Source organism: Rhinolophus sinicus, linkage group LG06 (assembly GCF_036562045.2).
Source record: "Rhinolophus sinicus isolate RSC01 linkage group LG06, ASM3656204v1, whole genome shotgun sequence".
NCBI lineage: Eukaryota > Metazoa > Chordata > Mammalia > Chiroptera > Rhinolophidae > Rhinolophus > Rhinolophus sinicus.
The window spans coordinates 117,982,347-118,000,689 of NC_133756.1; the positions used below are offsets into that span (position 1 = coordinate 117,982,347).

Genomic DNA, 18,343 nt, shown 5'->3' on the forward strand with positions numbered 1-18,343 from the left:
AAATAAAATTAAAAATTCAGTTCCTCAGTAAGATTTAACCACATCTCAAGTGCCCTACAGCCAGCCACATGCGGCTGGCGGCGACTGTACTAGGCAGCACACAGAATAAACACTGCCATCACTGCAGCAAGTTTCCCGGACAGCACAGCACTAATCTGGAGTATTCAGGATCAGGAAGACGCACAGAATAGGTGCATAAGGACAGTTCCTCTAATCGCTGGGGAGAAACACTTTTTTTAGTCATGTGTCCATTTTTCCATGTTTCCTTTGACATCAGTGGCAAAACCAGGCCACTCTGGTCTGAGGACCATGCTCAGATTATAAACCTGGGGAAAACAGCCACAGCCTTACAGTTACATGTGTAAAAAAGAACAGTCGCAGGCTGATCGCAGTCCAACTTAGTCCACCAGAGTGAAAATATACCCAGCTCTTAGCTAAAATAAAGTATGACTTTACCTAATCCTTTAGCAGCTATTAAAAGTCAATCGATAAATATTATTTATAGAAGAATCCATTCACTAAGAAACATTTGCTGAGTACCTTCTACGTGCCAAGCACAACAGTACGCAGCAGGAATAAAAGCATTAAAACCACTAACTCTACCCGGCAAATATCACAATAGCTAACAAACTGCAAATTCGTAAGTAGGAAGAAACCAACAAATCTGCTTATCCATGGTCCTCCAGAGACAGCAGAAGGGAGGTAACGATGTGCCGTCTCCAGCACATTCTCTGAGGGTTGTTGACTCCTATGGTGCCCGGTGCCCATTAATCTGAACCAGTCACAACGATTTAGCAAAAAGATAAGAAAAATCCTTTCAAAAAGAAACGAAGAAATAAATGAGGTTTATCAAACCTATATTAAGCTATAAAAGAAACAAAAATAGTCCTTGATCAAAATATCATAATCTTAAAGCATATCCTTAAGAGGAAATACCAACAAATCAATATTTAACACAAAACTACCCACTAGGAAAAGTACATTAAGAGCTAAGGAGAGACATAAAGATCTTTGGGCAGATTCCGACCTCCAGTAGCTTTCATCTACTTTGGAGATGAAATGCTCATGAACAATTACAATGCAAGCAAACGTTGTAAGTAGTATACTCAGGAAACAATTACAGTACAAATTTTAAGTCAAAAGAATCTTGGAAGTCTTTTTGCCCAACCCTTTCCTTTGTCTAGAATCCACTGTATAAAACAATATTCAGCCTAACTACACCCGGGATAAAGATGTCACAATTCAGACAGTTCAGAAGCAACTGAAGATAGGGGACAAAGAAGTTGAAGATAGGAGTTAACATTCGAGAGATGACATTTAGAAATATGGATTTGGGAGTCAAGTAAATATCAAGTACATATAATACTAATAATGTAGAATAATCCATTAAAGTGCCACTATAGCATAGAGTCCATTATGACACAAATCCAGACAAAAAAGCAATGGGATAGTGTAAAACCATCCCAACTAGAGTTTTGACTACAGAAAACGGAGTAGATAAATCAAGATGACATTCTACTCTATCTGCGCCATAAACCCCGTTTCCCAGCTCTCACTTGTCTGTAGACTACTTCTGATCCACCTGAGCCAGAAGAGGAAGAAAAACTAATATTTACTCAGTAGCTACTATGTGTCAGGCAGGGTGCTAGTCATATATCATGTAGAACAAGAGCTTTACTGACGATTGGAGCTCCCCAGAGATGGGTTCAAAGAAACTGTCTGGCCTAGGATCCAAATCTATTATGATATTTTAGAGATGATAGAGACAGCTTGATGAAGAGGAAAGCGTAATAGAAACCTGAAGACAGAAATTCTGGGGACTGAGGTTCTGGTCTCACAGTTGCATGACTGCAAAAATTGTCGAGCCTGTCTGGAGGTCAGTTTCTTAAGATCTACCCTATCCACCTTATAGGTTGTTCTAAGGATCAAAATGGGCTAACATATGTTAATAGGATTCTGCAAATATAATATATCGCGGATATCCATTCATTCATCTAACAAATACTCACTGAGCATCTATACTATTCTACACTGTAGGATTTCAGGGGTGAACAAGACGGGCAAGGTCCCTGCCCTCATGGAACTTACATTCTGGCAGATGGGAGACAGATAAAAGCACAAACAAGTAAGTGAATAAGAGTTTCCAACAGTGATAAATGCTCTAAAGAAAATAAAACAAGTGACGTGAAAAATAGTGACTAGGGGAAAGGGAAGTACTTTAACCGTAGATGGAAGAGTCATAGAGGGCCCAGCTGAAGTGACATAGCTAAGACCTCAAAGGACGCTAGAGCTAAATGAAGAGCTGGGGAAACAAGGGTTCTAGGCATAGAAAACAAGACAAGCTTGGCATGTTCAAAGCACTGAAAAAATGAGGCATACTTGGAACACAATGAGTGAAAAAAAGTATTAGATGAGGTTGAAAAAGTGGGCAGGGGCCAAATCCAGTATGGTCTTGGACCACAAAAAAGATATTGTCGTTACCATAAACCTCTTTCTTTCATCAACATGGCCCAATACATTGAGCCATTTATGCAAATATCTAGTGTACACATTATCAAAAGTACGACAGTTCCAAATTTCTAACTGAGCAGTGCTATCAAATTCTTAAGACTTACATCAAAGATATCATTTATTACAATGTTTGGTAAGTCAAAAACCTCTACGGTACATAAAAGTGATAAAATTATAAAATTTGAGTTGAAAAAACACCAAAGTTTTTAACAGAAAAGATACCAGCTCATTCAAGCAAATATTTACCAAGCACCTACTATGTGCCAGGCATGTTTTAAGCACGAGATATGGCAATGAACAAATCAGTGAAGATTTAAGCAGTAATTGAGCAGAAGATTTAACTGTAGAAGGATCATAATATCAAAACTGAACTTGAACTTATTTTATGTCTCAGCATTTTCTGAAACAGGAGTTATAGGCTTAGTCATATGTACCTGACAGAAAGCAAACTTACCAAGGAATTCTTAATCACTTCACTTCTGTAAAATTCTGGGGATAAAAAGAAAAAGAACAATAAGTGATATGGAAGAAAATAAGTTCATTAACTCTTAATCCTGCAAACTTTTAAACATATGTTCCAATAAAATATTTAAAACATTTTCAAGGAATCTACTCTCTCTATATCTTTATCTGTAAAAAATAAATTTGAAATAAAGATTAAATAAAAGTATTTTAAAGGGGAAAACATTAGTAAAGAACGGTCAAAACCTGTTAAGATTTAATTTAGTGATGTTTACCTTACTGGCTCCTTTTACTCTAGATTCGAATTTGAGCCCTTAAAACTCAGACTTTCTTCTCCTCTACCCCTAACTCTCTATAACTGATTCTACATGCTCTCCTTTTCTCAAACATCGCTAATGATTATCCACTGCAATATTATGAAATCAATCCTGATCTAGCAACCAGGTAACCAAAGTTCTAGTTCTACCTGTCATTAACATTCTGTCTCTAACATTCTTTAGCCTATTTTCCATTAGACAACTTTAGCAAATTAGACTAATAACAACCATAGGTCCTCAGTAAGCATAAAAATTTCATAATTCCACAAACCTTCATGTATGTTGTAAATGTTACAAAACATGAAGACACAACCAAAAGAGAAATGTGTCAGAGAGTCAGGCAGACATTCCAAACAATCCTCCAACATTCCCTCTGCTGCCTCTGCTGAAGTCGCCTCCATGATGCTGTCGCTGTCCCTCGTACCCTTAGGTTGCTAAAGGGTACTATTTCCCAAGTGTGCTGCACATACCACTGGCACTTGAGATGATTTTAGGTGATACATGGAGAAACTACTTTTTTCTAATATATGGAAATTTATGTCTCATATATTCAATCCACAATTGTAAGCTCCATAAGACAGCAGTGTTTGTTTTTACAACAGCTGTCTCCTCGGCATGTAAAACTATTCCTGGCACAGGGTAGACAGTAAATTTCTTTTTAATCAACAAGTTCACAGGTTATGCTTAGACGTAAGTTTAAAAATAATGAACATTAAAAATTTTATTAAGTATGCAGCAGTATAGGTAAAATACAAACATAGTAAAAATTGTTGAAGTGGTCCACTAATACAACTAAAGCTTGGGACTCATCAAGCAGTAAATAAAACGCAGACCTGGATGTAATAGTCTTATGGGCAAGCTCTTGTGATTAAAGCACTTTTTGACAAACGTACCATCTACCAAACTCTGTGCTTGTCTTCCTTAAAACAACAACAACAACAAAAAATAAGGATAATAATTCTATTCTGCTGAGAGATAGTCACAATGCAATAAATGGGGGGGAAAAAGGTCCTAAGAGAGAATTTACAACAGGATCTAAATTTTTATTTATGTAATAATGTTTCTTAGATGATAGGATTAGACCAGTTTTATTTTTTGCTTAGCAGTTTTCTAATTTTCCTATTTTAAACAATTATTTTAATTGTAATAAAAATTATATGGAATTTTTAGATATTTCAAGTAATGTTATAAATGAACACTCTTTTAAAGATATATATTCTAAGACATTTGAATCTATAGGATAAACTTTCAGAAGTAAAACTGCAAGATAAAAAGAAAAATAGTTTGAATTTTATAGATATTGCCAAATTGTTCTCTAAAAATATTGTACCAATTTACAATCCCACTTCTGAAAATACCTGTTTCCCCAACACTAAGTAGCCTTAAGTATTATTCTTTTCATTTATTTCACAAATGGCTAACCAATTATTCTAACCATTAATTAACAATATAAGTGTATGTGTGTATGTATATATACATACATATATTCTAATTTATATATGCTATATATAGTTTTAGAAAAAAATGACTAAAAGGGCTAAAAAAGTACTTTTTATAACACAAGACTTTGTTCTCTGAAGATTTGATAACTGGTGCTTGATTTAAATTACCTAAAAGGTAGACAGTCTCCTACAAGCACTAAAAGATGTCAAAAATGTAAAAAAATAAAAAGACTCATATATACTTTCTTAGGAGCTGATGTGAATTCAGCTGAAATAAAATAACTTAGAAATCAGCATTTCAGATATTCCTCCAATTAAAAAAACAAAAAAAAACTTTCTTTTAAAACTAACAAATGATGCCACTAAACAGGTGGCAGAGGTGGTTTTATGAGAAGAGACAACTGGCATTCTATCACCATCATCCATCATCGAGGGCCACATAATGATCATGAAATGAGTATTCGTGTCTGTCCATAACATAAGGTTATATTACCTAGGTTTAGTAAGGAAAGAGCTTCCTGGTTCCTCCTATGGGAGTTAAAAGTTATAACTAGCTCAACGTATGGGACTGAATGCCAAGGGCTCGCCAGTTAGGGACAGACTCAAAACCACTACCAGACACTGAATTTCCTATCGTCTGTCATCAGCTATTCCCTAATTGTGTTACTGGTCATTTTATTGAAATAACTTCAAGAAACAGTCAATAAAAACTCTTTAGCTCATGACGTAATCTGAGCGAGAAGACAAAAAACAAAAACAAGAACAAACAACAACAAAAAATCCCTTTGCTTTCATCGTATCTCTTAGACAGGTGTTCACGTCATGGTCATCAACCAGTCCCGTGAGTACTCTCTTTTTAGAAACTATCCTTATTATTGTTAACATTACAATTCTAATAATAATTGCTATCATTTACCAAATATCTGAAATGTGCTAAGTACTCTATTAACTACTCTCATGGGAGATAACATTGGAGCAAGGACAGAGAAGTTCTATGAAGATAACCAAGGACTATCTATCTATCTAATCTAATCTATCTATCTATCTATCTATCATCTATCTATAGAAACCTATCTATCTATCTATCTATCTATCTATCTATCTATCTATCTATAGAAACCTATCAAAAATTTAAACTACTTTGGCATTGTCATATGTTGCTACTGATAAAACCAATCTGAGCAGCAGACCAAATGCATTAAGATCTGCAAAAATGCTTACACCCTTTGGACAAATAACGACCAAACTGTTTCATTTTCCTTCTGAACATTCAGGAAGACAACATTCCCCAGTCCCCTTTTCATCTAAAAAGGATGGTGCAACTCATTTATGGCCAGTGGAATGTGACAGAATAGAGGTGGGCCATTTCCATTTAAAAAAAAATAAAATAAATCTCCCTCAAATAATCCCTCTTGCCATGCCAGAGGTCACGTGTTGGTGACAGCAGCATTCCAAAATAGAAGGAGCCTGGACACCTGAGTCACCACATGGAGGACAGCTGCCAAGACAGTAGCTGATCAAGAACACCTGCGCTGGACTTTAGGGTAAGAAATGTTGTTATGTTAAACTACTGAAATTTGTGGTATTTGTTATAGTAGCTGGCACTCATCAGTCAGATTAAAACAATTGTTAATAAAATATGCAATGGTTAGAATGAAAAAAATAAGAATGAAATAAAATTATGTGAAAATGGCAGAATTTAGAGTCCTTTTTTCATCCTTAAAAATTATTTTAACACTATTTACATGTGGGGGGGGCTCTACTCTATATAATTTCTGATTGAATTTTTTAACGAACATATGCTGAAATTAAAAAAAGAAAAAAGTTGTCAAACAACTGCTTTAATAACTTTTTTAAAAAGTATAATAGTTAAAACCAAACAGATAAAATGTTATTTGAATTTTTCATCTTTGCCACAGAACAAAATTCAAACAAGTCCTTAGTATCTCTTATTAAAATAATGCTCCTTTTTTTTCATATAAATAGACTTTTAATAACATCTTACCAAGTGTTATCACCTTATCTCAGTTGATCCTCATAAAAATCTGTCTTGCTGACTTTATAAGACCTCATTCTCTCCACTTTACAAATGGGAAAAATGAGGTTCCAAAAGCCACGATCTTTATCCAAAAATCACACAGTTAGTAAATAGATGAGTTAGAACTAGTATCAATGTATTTTCAATCCCAAACCAATATTCGTATCATTATACCATGCTTCCTCTCTTACACCATCCAACTGGTTATGTCAAAGTGCCTTTCATCCAAAATGTATTCAAAAAATGCTTGTCATTTTGAATCAAACATTTGGTCTACTCTTAGAACTGTCACTTACGGAAGAATCTACATTTCAACACATAAAATTGAATTCAAAGAAACCATGCCATTCCTCTAAAAATGACCTATATCCACAGGAATTACAGACATGAGAAGATACAAACTAGGTCCCAATTTTACCATAATATTAAAGAACTCAAGTACATCTTAAAGAAAAGCAAATTAGTACTGGATACTGGACTCATACATTTTAAATGATAGTTACAGGAATAAAGATATTAAGAGCTAACATTCATAAAGAAATAATAAACTTATCAATGTAAGCCTTAATTATCTGAAAGAACGGTCCAAACGTCATGTTTAATATATGAGTATATTACAACTTCCCATGAAATATTCTTAGACAGCATGACAATTTAGCTTTCCAGTAAGCATTAATAGCAAGAGGCATCTGTGTTACGAAAGAATAAAAATGAGGTATAACAATCTGTGGGCGGCAAGTACACAGATTCCCTTACCTTTATATGTCTTTTCAGTATTACACATGTGAAGGGTGAAGTAGGTATCAAGGAGCTGATGGCCATTTCTATTAACAATGTTCCGGGCAGCAATGTTCCGAAGATGTCTAAGACGGCGCTGAAAGATAACCACAAAGAAAGAGGGGCATTCAGCTTTTTCCTCCTGTAAGATTTTCTGAAAGTCACAATTCAAAACTGAAAAATAGTAAGTTGTCTCAGTCCTTTATTGGTTGAGCCAGCAACCTTAACCCAGTCTCTTCTTCATGCCTCAGCCCTCCCTCTGTCAAGTAGGAATTATACCTGCCCTCTCTCATTTACAAGGTTACATGTTATTTTCATGCTGTGAGCATGAAAGCATCCTTCAGAAGGATGCTGGTGGACATACAAAGTCCATCTCGTATCAATGGAAAAATCAGCAGTTATTCCATACATACAGCCCTGTTGCTAGTTCAGTCTGGATTCCAGATCATCTGTACAACCAGGAAAATAAGCCAAAGCCAAACTCACTGGTCACTAGTACATCCAGCCAATAACCCAATGGTTGTGAGCTTAAATTAAATTCTCACTTGCCCAGCAGCCAAACAATCTCCATTTCCTAATTAGGCCTCCTTCCCAACAATTTCTCAAACTAGGATGCATGAGTTATTTGGAGTCACAAGTACTAGAAAAGCAAAAGCTCCTTAAGCAACAATAGAAATCAACAAAAATGCAAGATAACTTAAGGGATAGCCAAATCATCTCACACCACATAGAGAAAACGTTGGCAATGCTGAAATCTGAGCACATCAGATCCATTCCCAAAAGCTAGATCCCTGTGTCAAATAATTATTTTCAGAAACTTAAAAATAGAAGCAAAGTGCTCAGTTTTAAAATACAAGTATGGGTGTCTGGATGGTTTGTCCCTGCTAGCGGTGTCCGCGTTGCTTTCTGGTAAAGGCATGGAGTTGGGGACTGCGGCCTTTTGGCTGGGATGAATCCCACTCTTGGGGGAGGCAGGCGAGCCACGCTGGAACCACAGCCAGTACAGTGGGAGCAGTTAGACTGACCATTGCTGCTGCAGGATTTGCAGGTCATTATGTTTTGCAAGCCATGAAGCATGTGGAGCCTCAAGTAAAACAAGTTTTTCAAAGTCAACCAAAATCAGCCTTCAGTAGTGGCTACTACAGAGATGGGTTAGAACCCAAAATGACAAAACAAGTAGCAGCATTAATATCAGATGTGAGCCCTACTGCCAATAAAGGAAAAATAAGAGATGCTCATCGACGAATTATGCTTTTAAATCATCCAGGCAAGGGAGGATCTCCTTATAAAGCAGCCAAAATAAACGAAGCTAAAGATGTACTGGAAGGTCAAGCTAAAAAATGAAGTAAATGTATGATGAATTTTAAGTTCTTATTTGTTTATGTATATGAGTACAAGCTTTTATAATAAAATGCCTCAAAGCTACAAATATTAAAAATGATTAACCACAAACTAAAAGCCTTGGTATAAATTTCTTGTTTAAAGTTGAGGATTTTAAATCAGATTATAGACTATTTGGAGATTAATGCTCAATAATTATGGATACATACATACCATTTGAATAGAAATACTGTTCATTACTCATTTAGCAAACAATTTAGTACCTACTTCAAGGCAAAGTAAACATGACAGTCTGTGGGATGGGAAACTGATACACTGGTCATTAACTACAATGTGATGAATATGACAGAATAAATTAACACATGTTGTTATAGCAGGGACTCATCTCGTTGGGAGGAAAGACTGTCAGGTACAGAGAACTGGCCCAGCTGCTTGCAACACTGAACTTAAAAGTGAATTGAGCCACAACTTTGCCACAAGAAAATTGATCTAGGTTATGTATATATCACCGATAAAATTCAGATTTCATACATTAAAAACTGATAAAAAAAGAAGTTCTGAGTACAGGTCTTGTTTTTAATCAAGAAAGTCTTTACATTGTATTCAGCTAGCCCCTGAAAGAAACTGACCATTTATATAAATTATTTTTTTACATAATCAAAAGTTTTGCATTTGTTATGACCTAATTTAAACACAATAAACTGAAATGCCCTGTTATCAAAAAACAAAACAAAACAAAACAAAAACACAAGTATGCTTAAAGCTCTCCCCTCTGGCGGAGGCAAGTCCATCTTCAGTTACATGTGCAGTCAACCGGAAAAGTAGTTCTTTCTCTCTGTGCACATACCAACCCAATCCTTTCTCCCAATCCAAAGATTAAGATTCTTTGAGAAAGAAGGTTATTGTCTAATAAATCTGTTTAGCCCTCTAAGTATGAAAAGCCCCAAATGTATTTACAAAATGTTTGTAGGGCTTACTCTACAAGACTTATTTTTCTACAATCTGCCAATGGTTTCCATTTCACATCCTGGATTACAGCAACTATTTCCTCCTACTATATATTTTTCATTAGCCCTTAGTCAAGATCTTAAATTGACAGGAACCACTAATTGCCTATACACAATAAACACATTTATTTTACTGTAAGATTGCAATCTTGTCCTCTATTCAAAGACCTGAAAATATTACCCAAAGCCTCTACTATAAAGTTCAAACTTCCCAATATTGTTTTCAAAGCCCTGTGCAATCTGACCTCTCCACATCCTGTCCTACTTCCCACTAGATCCTTCCACATACCCAACCCCTTAATCACACGTCACGGCTTAAGATTCCATGAAAAAGATTATGAATGTTCCTAGCTCCATGCTTTTGCTAACGCTAATTCCTCAATCTAGAATACCATTCTCTTTAAGAAGATTCTATTTCCACCTCAAAGTTAAGAGTCCTCCTTCCTGATTCTCTAACTGAAATTAATTGCTCCTTTATTAGAATAAATATGAACTTTGTTTCTATCTCTACTATATCACTTACTTCATTCAGCCTTGTGTGAATGGTAGTTGTTTACAGTTATTTCCCCTAATCAAGGGAAAATAGACTTGATGACAAATACCATTACCATCACTATACTGTTAGCATTTATTAAATGCTTACTGTGTGCCATGTACTGGGCTAAACACGTCATACATGTGATCTCATTTAATCCTCATAACAATCCTATAAGGTTAGGATTATTCATTATCATTATCCATCTCTTTATCCCGACATTTCTAAGTAACCAAATATAAACAAAGACACAAAACAGTAAATAATAAATTTGAGGGATATCTCAAAAGAAGAAGCAGAAAGTAAACAAAGAGGTTCTATCTATATACAGAGAGTGCCAAAAAAATGTCTACACATTTTAAGAAAGGAAAACTGTATTAAAATTATAATACTCAATATATACCAAAAACAAAAGATGAATACAAGTCACATTTGACTTCTGCAATTACAAGAGGTGCTCAAAGTGGTTACCATCAGCGTCCAGACTGTTCTGATTACGGCAAACTACTGCTTGAGCAACACTGACCAAAGTGTCTACTTATATACATTTTTTTGGCACCCCTGGTATGTATATGTGGGTCTGTGTGTGTGTGTGTGTGTGTGTGTGTGTGTGTGTGTCTCCTATATCTATATATACCTAACAGATATAATTTGGTCTTTACACTCCTCTACCATGTTTCTCCGAAAATAAGACCTAGCCGGACCATCAGCTCTAATGTGTCTTTTGGAGCAAAAATTAATATAAGACCCAGTATTATATTATATTATATTATATTATATTATATTATATTATATTATATTATATTATATTATATTATACTGGGTATTATATTGCATTATATTATACCCGGTCTTATGTTATATTAAAATAAGACCGGGTCTCGTATTAATTTTTGCTCCAAAAGACGCATTAGAGCTGATGATCCGGCTAGGTCTTATTTTCGGGGAAACACAGTATTGCTCCAGAGGACCAAGCAATGACCTTCTCTTACTCAAGAGAATGATTTTGTGACAAATACAATGACAGTGGAACTTACTGCCTTACAAAGCAGTATGCAGGGCTTGGACAGAGACAGAATCTGTAATGAATGCAGATATTGCTGAAGAAATCTTTGTATTATGTATGAAGTTAGCACAACTACCGCCAACACACCTTCTGACTCCAAGCTCCAGGGTTCTAACATCAGCAATGGAGTGTACAAACACTCATCTGGGTGCGTTACCAACGTCTCATTACTATTTCTCAGCTTCCCTCCACCGATGTGGATAAAACAGAACTGACTATATCCAGGCATTTTATAAGGTTTACAAAAAAAGCAAAAACTCTACAAATTAGCCATCTATACTTAAAGCATTCATGTTGGATTGTATGACTTTTTGCCTTTTCCCTTATTTGATTCATTTCAAAGCATTAGGGTAAGTATTCCCATTACACAGTAATTAATTAAAATATAGGTGCCCCCAGAGCTGGAACAGACAAAGGAAATCAACACTTTCTGGGTGAATTACTGATGTCATCCTGGTGAAACGCAGTAAATGTCCTCAAGAGCCCTCTTGTGCCCTCTGTCTTGGCTTCTTCTTTAATGACATTCATCCCAATTTTATCATAAAGCTGCTTTTACTTTTTAAAAATGCTAAACTGTAATAAAATGGAATTTAACTAATAATAATGTGCCAATGTTACGTTTTAATTTTGACAAATGTAAAATGGTAAGATGTTAACATTCGGGGAAACTGAATGAAAGGCATTCTCTGTGTTATCTTGGCAATTTTTCTGTAAATCTAAAATGATTCCAAAATAAAATTAAAATCTTTTTTAAAGTTATTGCCTTTCTCAGAGTTAATAAGAGTGGAAATGGGACAAAAAGAGTGCCAATAAAAAATTTCACAAGCATTACTTAAATAGAACACTTCTCCATTTCCACCATTCACCTCTTTCCTTCAATCTCCCATCTCCATTCCTCCCCTTCCCCCAAGATTTAATGCAATTAAAAAGAAACACTGGCAGGTTAAACTAGAAACTCGGAAAAATGATTACCTATGGGGGAGAGAACTGGTTGGAGGGAACAGAGATAAAAGCAAGATTTCCCTGATACTTGTTTATGTAGCTTTGACTTCTGTACCATATTTCATGTACTCAGAAAATAAAGTTAAATAAGAAAAAGTTTAAATCAACTAATTCTAGTGCAAAATATAATAGTAATACCAAAAATTACTACCAGTTTTAGGATATATCATCCACCTTTGCCCAAAGTATTACCCTATGATCAAAGGAAGTATGAAAGCACTCAGGGTGACCAAAAGGATCCTCTTTGATTCTCAGTTCCCCAGAAGATCTATACTTGACTAAAACAGTATGTGGTTATACCTAACACGGAAGTACGGTCGGTCGTTCCAGATGTGTGTATCTGCCCCAACTGAAATATAAGTTCTGTAAGGGAAGAGACTTTATTTACAGTTGTAACTCCAACACCTAGCAAACAGCTGACACACAATAAATGTTTAATTGAATTAATAAATCTCCAGTGAATTAACCCAGTCAAGAAGGTCCTTGTATGACTGAGGCCTTGCAATGGTCCTGAGTGGCCTGGAACCCTTAGTGGATTCTGACACCCGCCCACCAGACGGTGGGAGAAAACAGAGCACTTCAAACATAAGAACTAAAATTAAGATGAAGTCAGCACTGCATCTGGACTACAACAAATCCTCAGGACTCAACTATCTTCAAGGGCTCCTGGGTATATAATCTAGGGCTCCTTCATGGCCTGCTGGCACCATCTAGCATAAATACACTGCTCTAGACCTTGTCTAAGTACAATTAAATATCAGACCATCTCTTCAGATGGCCCATTGAAAGATGGTTAAAATCAAATCTGTTCTTATGATCTAAATTGGCTCAAATGTCTCTGAAAAGTAAAAATATTACGTAGTTAAATTATACAGACTTTGGAATTACTCTGTAAGATAACATTCCATGCAGTTTTCTTCACCAGCAATCTCATTAAACTTTCTCAAATGCTCCACACTTTCAGTTATAAAATGTTCTTGGTGTATCATTGCACAACAGTAGCTTTAGGCAGCCAAGGAGTGTACTAATAACACCCACCCCCAAAATTAAAGCTGAATAGATTTTAATTTTTAAATTGGAATGAACATAACTTCAAAATCTTTGAAACTCTACCTACAAAACATTCTATACAAAGCTTAAAAACATTCCCTAACATAAAAAATTAAAACCGCCTATTCACCTTTGATTTGGAGGACGGAAAGATGCAATTAAAGCACAACTCAGCTACTTGAAATGTTGGCAGTGGGCAAGACCAGTATCGCCCTAAATTCCTTAACTTTTTAACAAATCTTTCAAGAATAAATTCTAAAACAAGACTTAGGTGGCATGCACTGTATATTTGTAATATTTGCTTTAGTAAAATATATATGTATATGAATTACTCATCAGTATGATTGTAAACGGGTGCCACTAAGGAACCTAAAATGGTTGTTTCTCGTCAACATCACTAATGTTCTTAGAAAACGGCTTTAAAACCTAATAGTACTCAAGGAAATTTTGTTTTGATTTTGTATTTCTTGTTTGTTTTGTCTTGCTCAGCATCTATATGGTTAAAAACGAACATAGATTTTCCTTTGTAGAACCACACCCCCCTACTAATGTATACTTCCTACAGAACTAACTCCACCTCCAACCCCAAAGATGGTCATATGACTCAGGCCAGGGCATCCCCGACCATGACATATGACTCCATCAGGGTCCATGAGAGTCCAAGAAATTGTATTAAACTGTTGAGAGTTCCTTTATTTTTTCCTCCTAGTCCTGAACCTGGGAGGACATAGGGCTAGAGAATCTGGCGGCCATCTTTCCATCACAGTGAAACCTGAAAATGAAACCAATAAGAGAGCGGAATCAAGAGACGTGGGATTCAGACGTGCCAACAGAAGTTAAGTATCTGGATCAAACCATACCAAAATGAGAAGTATAACCAAAATCACCGCAGCAGAGTGAAATGCGGGTCTCTCTTTGACTCCATCTTATTCAAGCCTACTGTGTCCTCAAGGCCTTCAGGCTAGTAGCTTCTATCCATTAGAGGAATTTTGCTCATGGCTAGAGTTTTACAAAGAAAGCCCCTCCCATTTCCCCTTCCCTTGACAAAAAAGAAGCCTGCACTCTGTACTTGGGAGGTAAGTGGCTTTGAGGGCTCCCATCTTCTTAGTTGGTGACTTAATCAATACACCTTTCCTTACTCCAAACTCTGACATTTTGAGTTTTGGCCTTTTGAGGTGTCGGGCACACAGGCTTTGGTCTGGTAACACCACCAGCCCAGTCCTTATAAAACTGTCAAAGATTACAACTAGGGAGAAGACTTATATTGTAATTATTAAGAATTTATCCCGTAACAGGTTAGTAGATAAAAAGTAACAACATTCTAATTTAGTGGCAAGGTACAAAGAAATGTTTCATTTTGTTAAACATCCCCATATTTTAGAAAATGATCATTTCTGGTGGGTCAATCCATTTTTGTTGTTGATATAATTTTGAACCTCAACATGCATGCTAGCAAGGCTTAAAACACAATTAAATCATACCTCAGAACTAAAAGGAATCCAAAGCAATTTTCAGTAGTGAAATATGCCATTGGGGTTCTATATTCTCCCAAGTTTTACTTTTCCCTTTCAGGGCTGGATAATTTTCTGGCTTCTGAGGTATAAACATGACAAAAGAACTGAGGTGTCCTTAATCTTTTCCTCATCACTACTGGAGTGATTCAGGGAAGCTCATGGCCAACAGAAGAGGAAAAAATGGTTAACATTCACTCTCCCTTCCCTGTACCCCTTGCTTAAAAAACAAAAGTACTATGATTCTTAAATATAATTACTCCACAAATCTCCACCATCACCAAACTAAACATCATCCCACACACACCTTGTATGACCCCAAGGCCACAGTGAGGTATCTTCGAAACAAATTTTGAGTTTAATTTGCTTAATCTACAAGAGCTATTACAAATCAATATAATCAATATTCTATAGCCCAGTAGAAAAGGGGCAAAGGATATAAAAAGTCAGGCCACAGAAAAAGAAATGCAAGTGGTCAAAAAGCATGAAAAAATGTACAGTTAACCCTTAAACCATGCAGGGGGACACCCCCACTCACCCCCACCACACACATAATTTTGACCCCCCCCCAAAAAAAAACTACTAAGTAGCCTACTGTTAACCAGAAGCCTTGCCAATAACATAAACAGCCAATTTACACACATTTTGTATGTCATAGGTATTATAGATTGTATTCTTAAAATTTGTAAGCTGGAGAAAAAAAAATATTATTATGAAAATCATAAGGAATAGAACAGACAGTTACAGTACTGTACTGGATTTATCGACACCATAAATTTACTTTGTCTAGTTTACCAGGTGACTCATTTGTCAGTACCTACATCAATATCGTCTTATATGATACAAAACACTGTAGATGTCATACGAGTACATATTACTAACACTAGACATCAAAAATGAAAAGATAAAATGAAAAAGAAATTCGTATTTACTTACAAGTATAATGATTCATGCATTGGTAATAAAAAAGCAGCAATACGATCGCTTTGTGGCAGCCTAGGTAATCGATACAAGTGCTTCACAGTAGGAAGTAAATCCAGAAAAAAATTTTCCAACATATTTCTTGAGAAAAATCCTTATATAAGTGGGTACCATGCAGTTCAAACCCGTGCAGTTGTTAAAGGGTCAACTGTATAATCACACTCATAATGAAAGCTATGCACACCAAAACAAACATTCCTCTTGTGGCAGACTGTAGTTCCCAAAGGACGCTGCACCAATACACCCCGTCCCACATGCTCTTACACGGTGATGTTGCCACTTCTCCATTATGAAGTGGGGTCTATGTTCTCTCCCCCCTCAATGTTGGCAAGCCTGTGACTATGGCAGAAATGACTTCTGAGGCTGAATCATAAAATCACCTGGCCCTCTGACAGGATGCTCTTCCTTGGAAGTCACCCTACTGTGATGGAAAGGCCTACAGACACGTAGGTGTTCTCCACAGCGCAGCCCCAGCTGACAACCCAGCTACAGCCAGACCCATGACCATTTCAGCCCCGAGCTTCTGAGCTGCCAGAAAGGACAAGTACAGCACAGACAAGTTGTTCCCACCAAGCCCAAACCAAACTGCATATTTGTGAGCAAAATAGATAATGATGTTTTAAGCCATTAAATGTTTTGTTTGTTACTCAGCAATAGGAAATGAACAGACCTGTCTGATTAAAGAGTCAAGCTATTTTAGTATCTGTCAGGGTTGATATGAGTAAAGAAAACAATGTTGGGGAGAATATAAAATGGTCCAATTTGAAGGGAGGGTAATTTAGCAATAATTAGCAAATTTTAAATTGCATATATTATTTGACCAAGCCATTCCACAAGTCACAGAAATGCAAATATGCTTATTCTGATATTGGCTATGAAAGCAAAAACTAAATAACCACTCTTAAGTTGTGGTACATTCATATAATGGAAAACTACGTAACCGTGAAAAAAAGCAAAGGGTCGATATAGAATACAAACAAAAGAGCAAGAAATTTTAAGTGTTCATGCAAAGAAATATTACTTTATATCCTGATTGATGTAGAGCAGGGGTTGGCCAGCTTGTTCTGTGAAAGGTCAAAGAGCAAATATTTTAAGCTTTTCAGGGCACATGCAGTCTCTGCACATTCTTTGGGCTTTTGTTTGTTTACAATCCTTTAACAATGTAAAAACCGTAGCTCATCAGTTGTTACAAAACCCAGTGACTGCTGGCCATAGTTTGCTGATCCCTAATGTAGATAATCACAGATATTATGAGATAGTTTTTTAAAGTAGCATTTGGGTTTGGAAATATAGTCAGACTTCTTCTGAACACCTCTCCCCTTTCCTATTCTTTGCTTTTTCAGGGCCACCATTTCTTCTCAGCCTGGGACCAGGCTAAATGTCATGGAAGAATTCAGACCCAGGTTGTTTCAGGTAAACTCAGATTACTGCGACTTTGGTATACTTTTTTGAGGGGCAACAAAGGCAAACCTGGGAGCAAATTAGTTTTCCATATTTCCACATAAGGTAAAAATGTTGAATTACTGAGACAAGAATTTAAGTTTGATAAATTAGGTCAATCTTTTTTAAAAATACAAAAGTCCCTGCTGTACTATAGCACTATCAAGCACCTTTTTTTTTTTTTAATTTTTTGAAACCACCTGAAAGACTCACTTTGAAAAATACTGAAGAACACAAAAATGCTTTAAAATGAGTGCTTGGTGCTACTGGTTATAATGGTGCCAACAGCCAATGTTACAGGTGTACACAAACAACCCACCAACTCTAATCTCTCATAAAACACTTTATAACTCCTATACCTAATTGAGAGTTTTCTCTGACACAAATTATACAACCTTGGAACTAAAGCCTTTATTTTGACATTTACTCTGCTCTCAAGTAAGTCCTAAAATTCAATGCAGTCTTTACTAAGCACTACTAAATTGTCAAACAGGCTGCCCACAGGCAAAGAAATTTTATCTCTGAACTTTCTCCTTTTCTTATACATTTTGGCTCTGGGTTTTTTATCTCCATCTTATTCACCCCAATCTTGAAGGTCCAAACCTGTCTTTTTCCTTCTCTGTTTCGTCTGGGTAGTGTTGCTCTAAGAAGCAGTCCTTTGTAATGACAGATTGTCTTCCCCGTGTTTCTCTCTTATCCTCCCCCTCTCTTGTTCCCCTCTCTTTTCTATTTTATCTTGCTGGTATTTCCTTCACAGACTATGCTAGGAACGGTGGGGAAACAAACAAGGCATTCCCTAGTTTCAGAGGATGTAATCTTACTAATGTACTGGAGTTTGTGCACACAAAAAGGCCAATTTGAGG

The 18,343-nt window shown here is 36.2% G+C and overlaps 1 protein-coding gene and 1 pseudogene across 1 annotated transcript in view; one reads left to right on the plus strand and one right to left on the minus strand.

Moving 5' to 3' along the window:
- The window catches only part of UVRAG (UV radiation resistance associated), a 275,347-nt gene that overhangs the window by 242,387 nt on the left and 14,617 nt on the right, over positions 1–18,343 (minus strand). Inside the window, exons 2-3 of the mRNA XM_019726447.2 lie at positions 7,527–7,644; positions 2,966–3,000 (exon numbers count right to left, since the gene is read on the minus strand). Coding sequence (XP_019582006.2) covers positions 2,966–3,000; positions 7,527–7,644 — 153 coding nt within the window. The remainder of the gene's footprint in view (positions 1–2,965; positions 3,001–7,526; positions 7,645–18,343) is intronic.
- Positions 8,550–8,891, plus strand: LOC109444789 (mitochondrial import inner membrane translocase subunit TIM14; annotated as a pseudogene).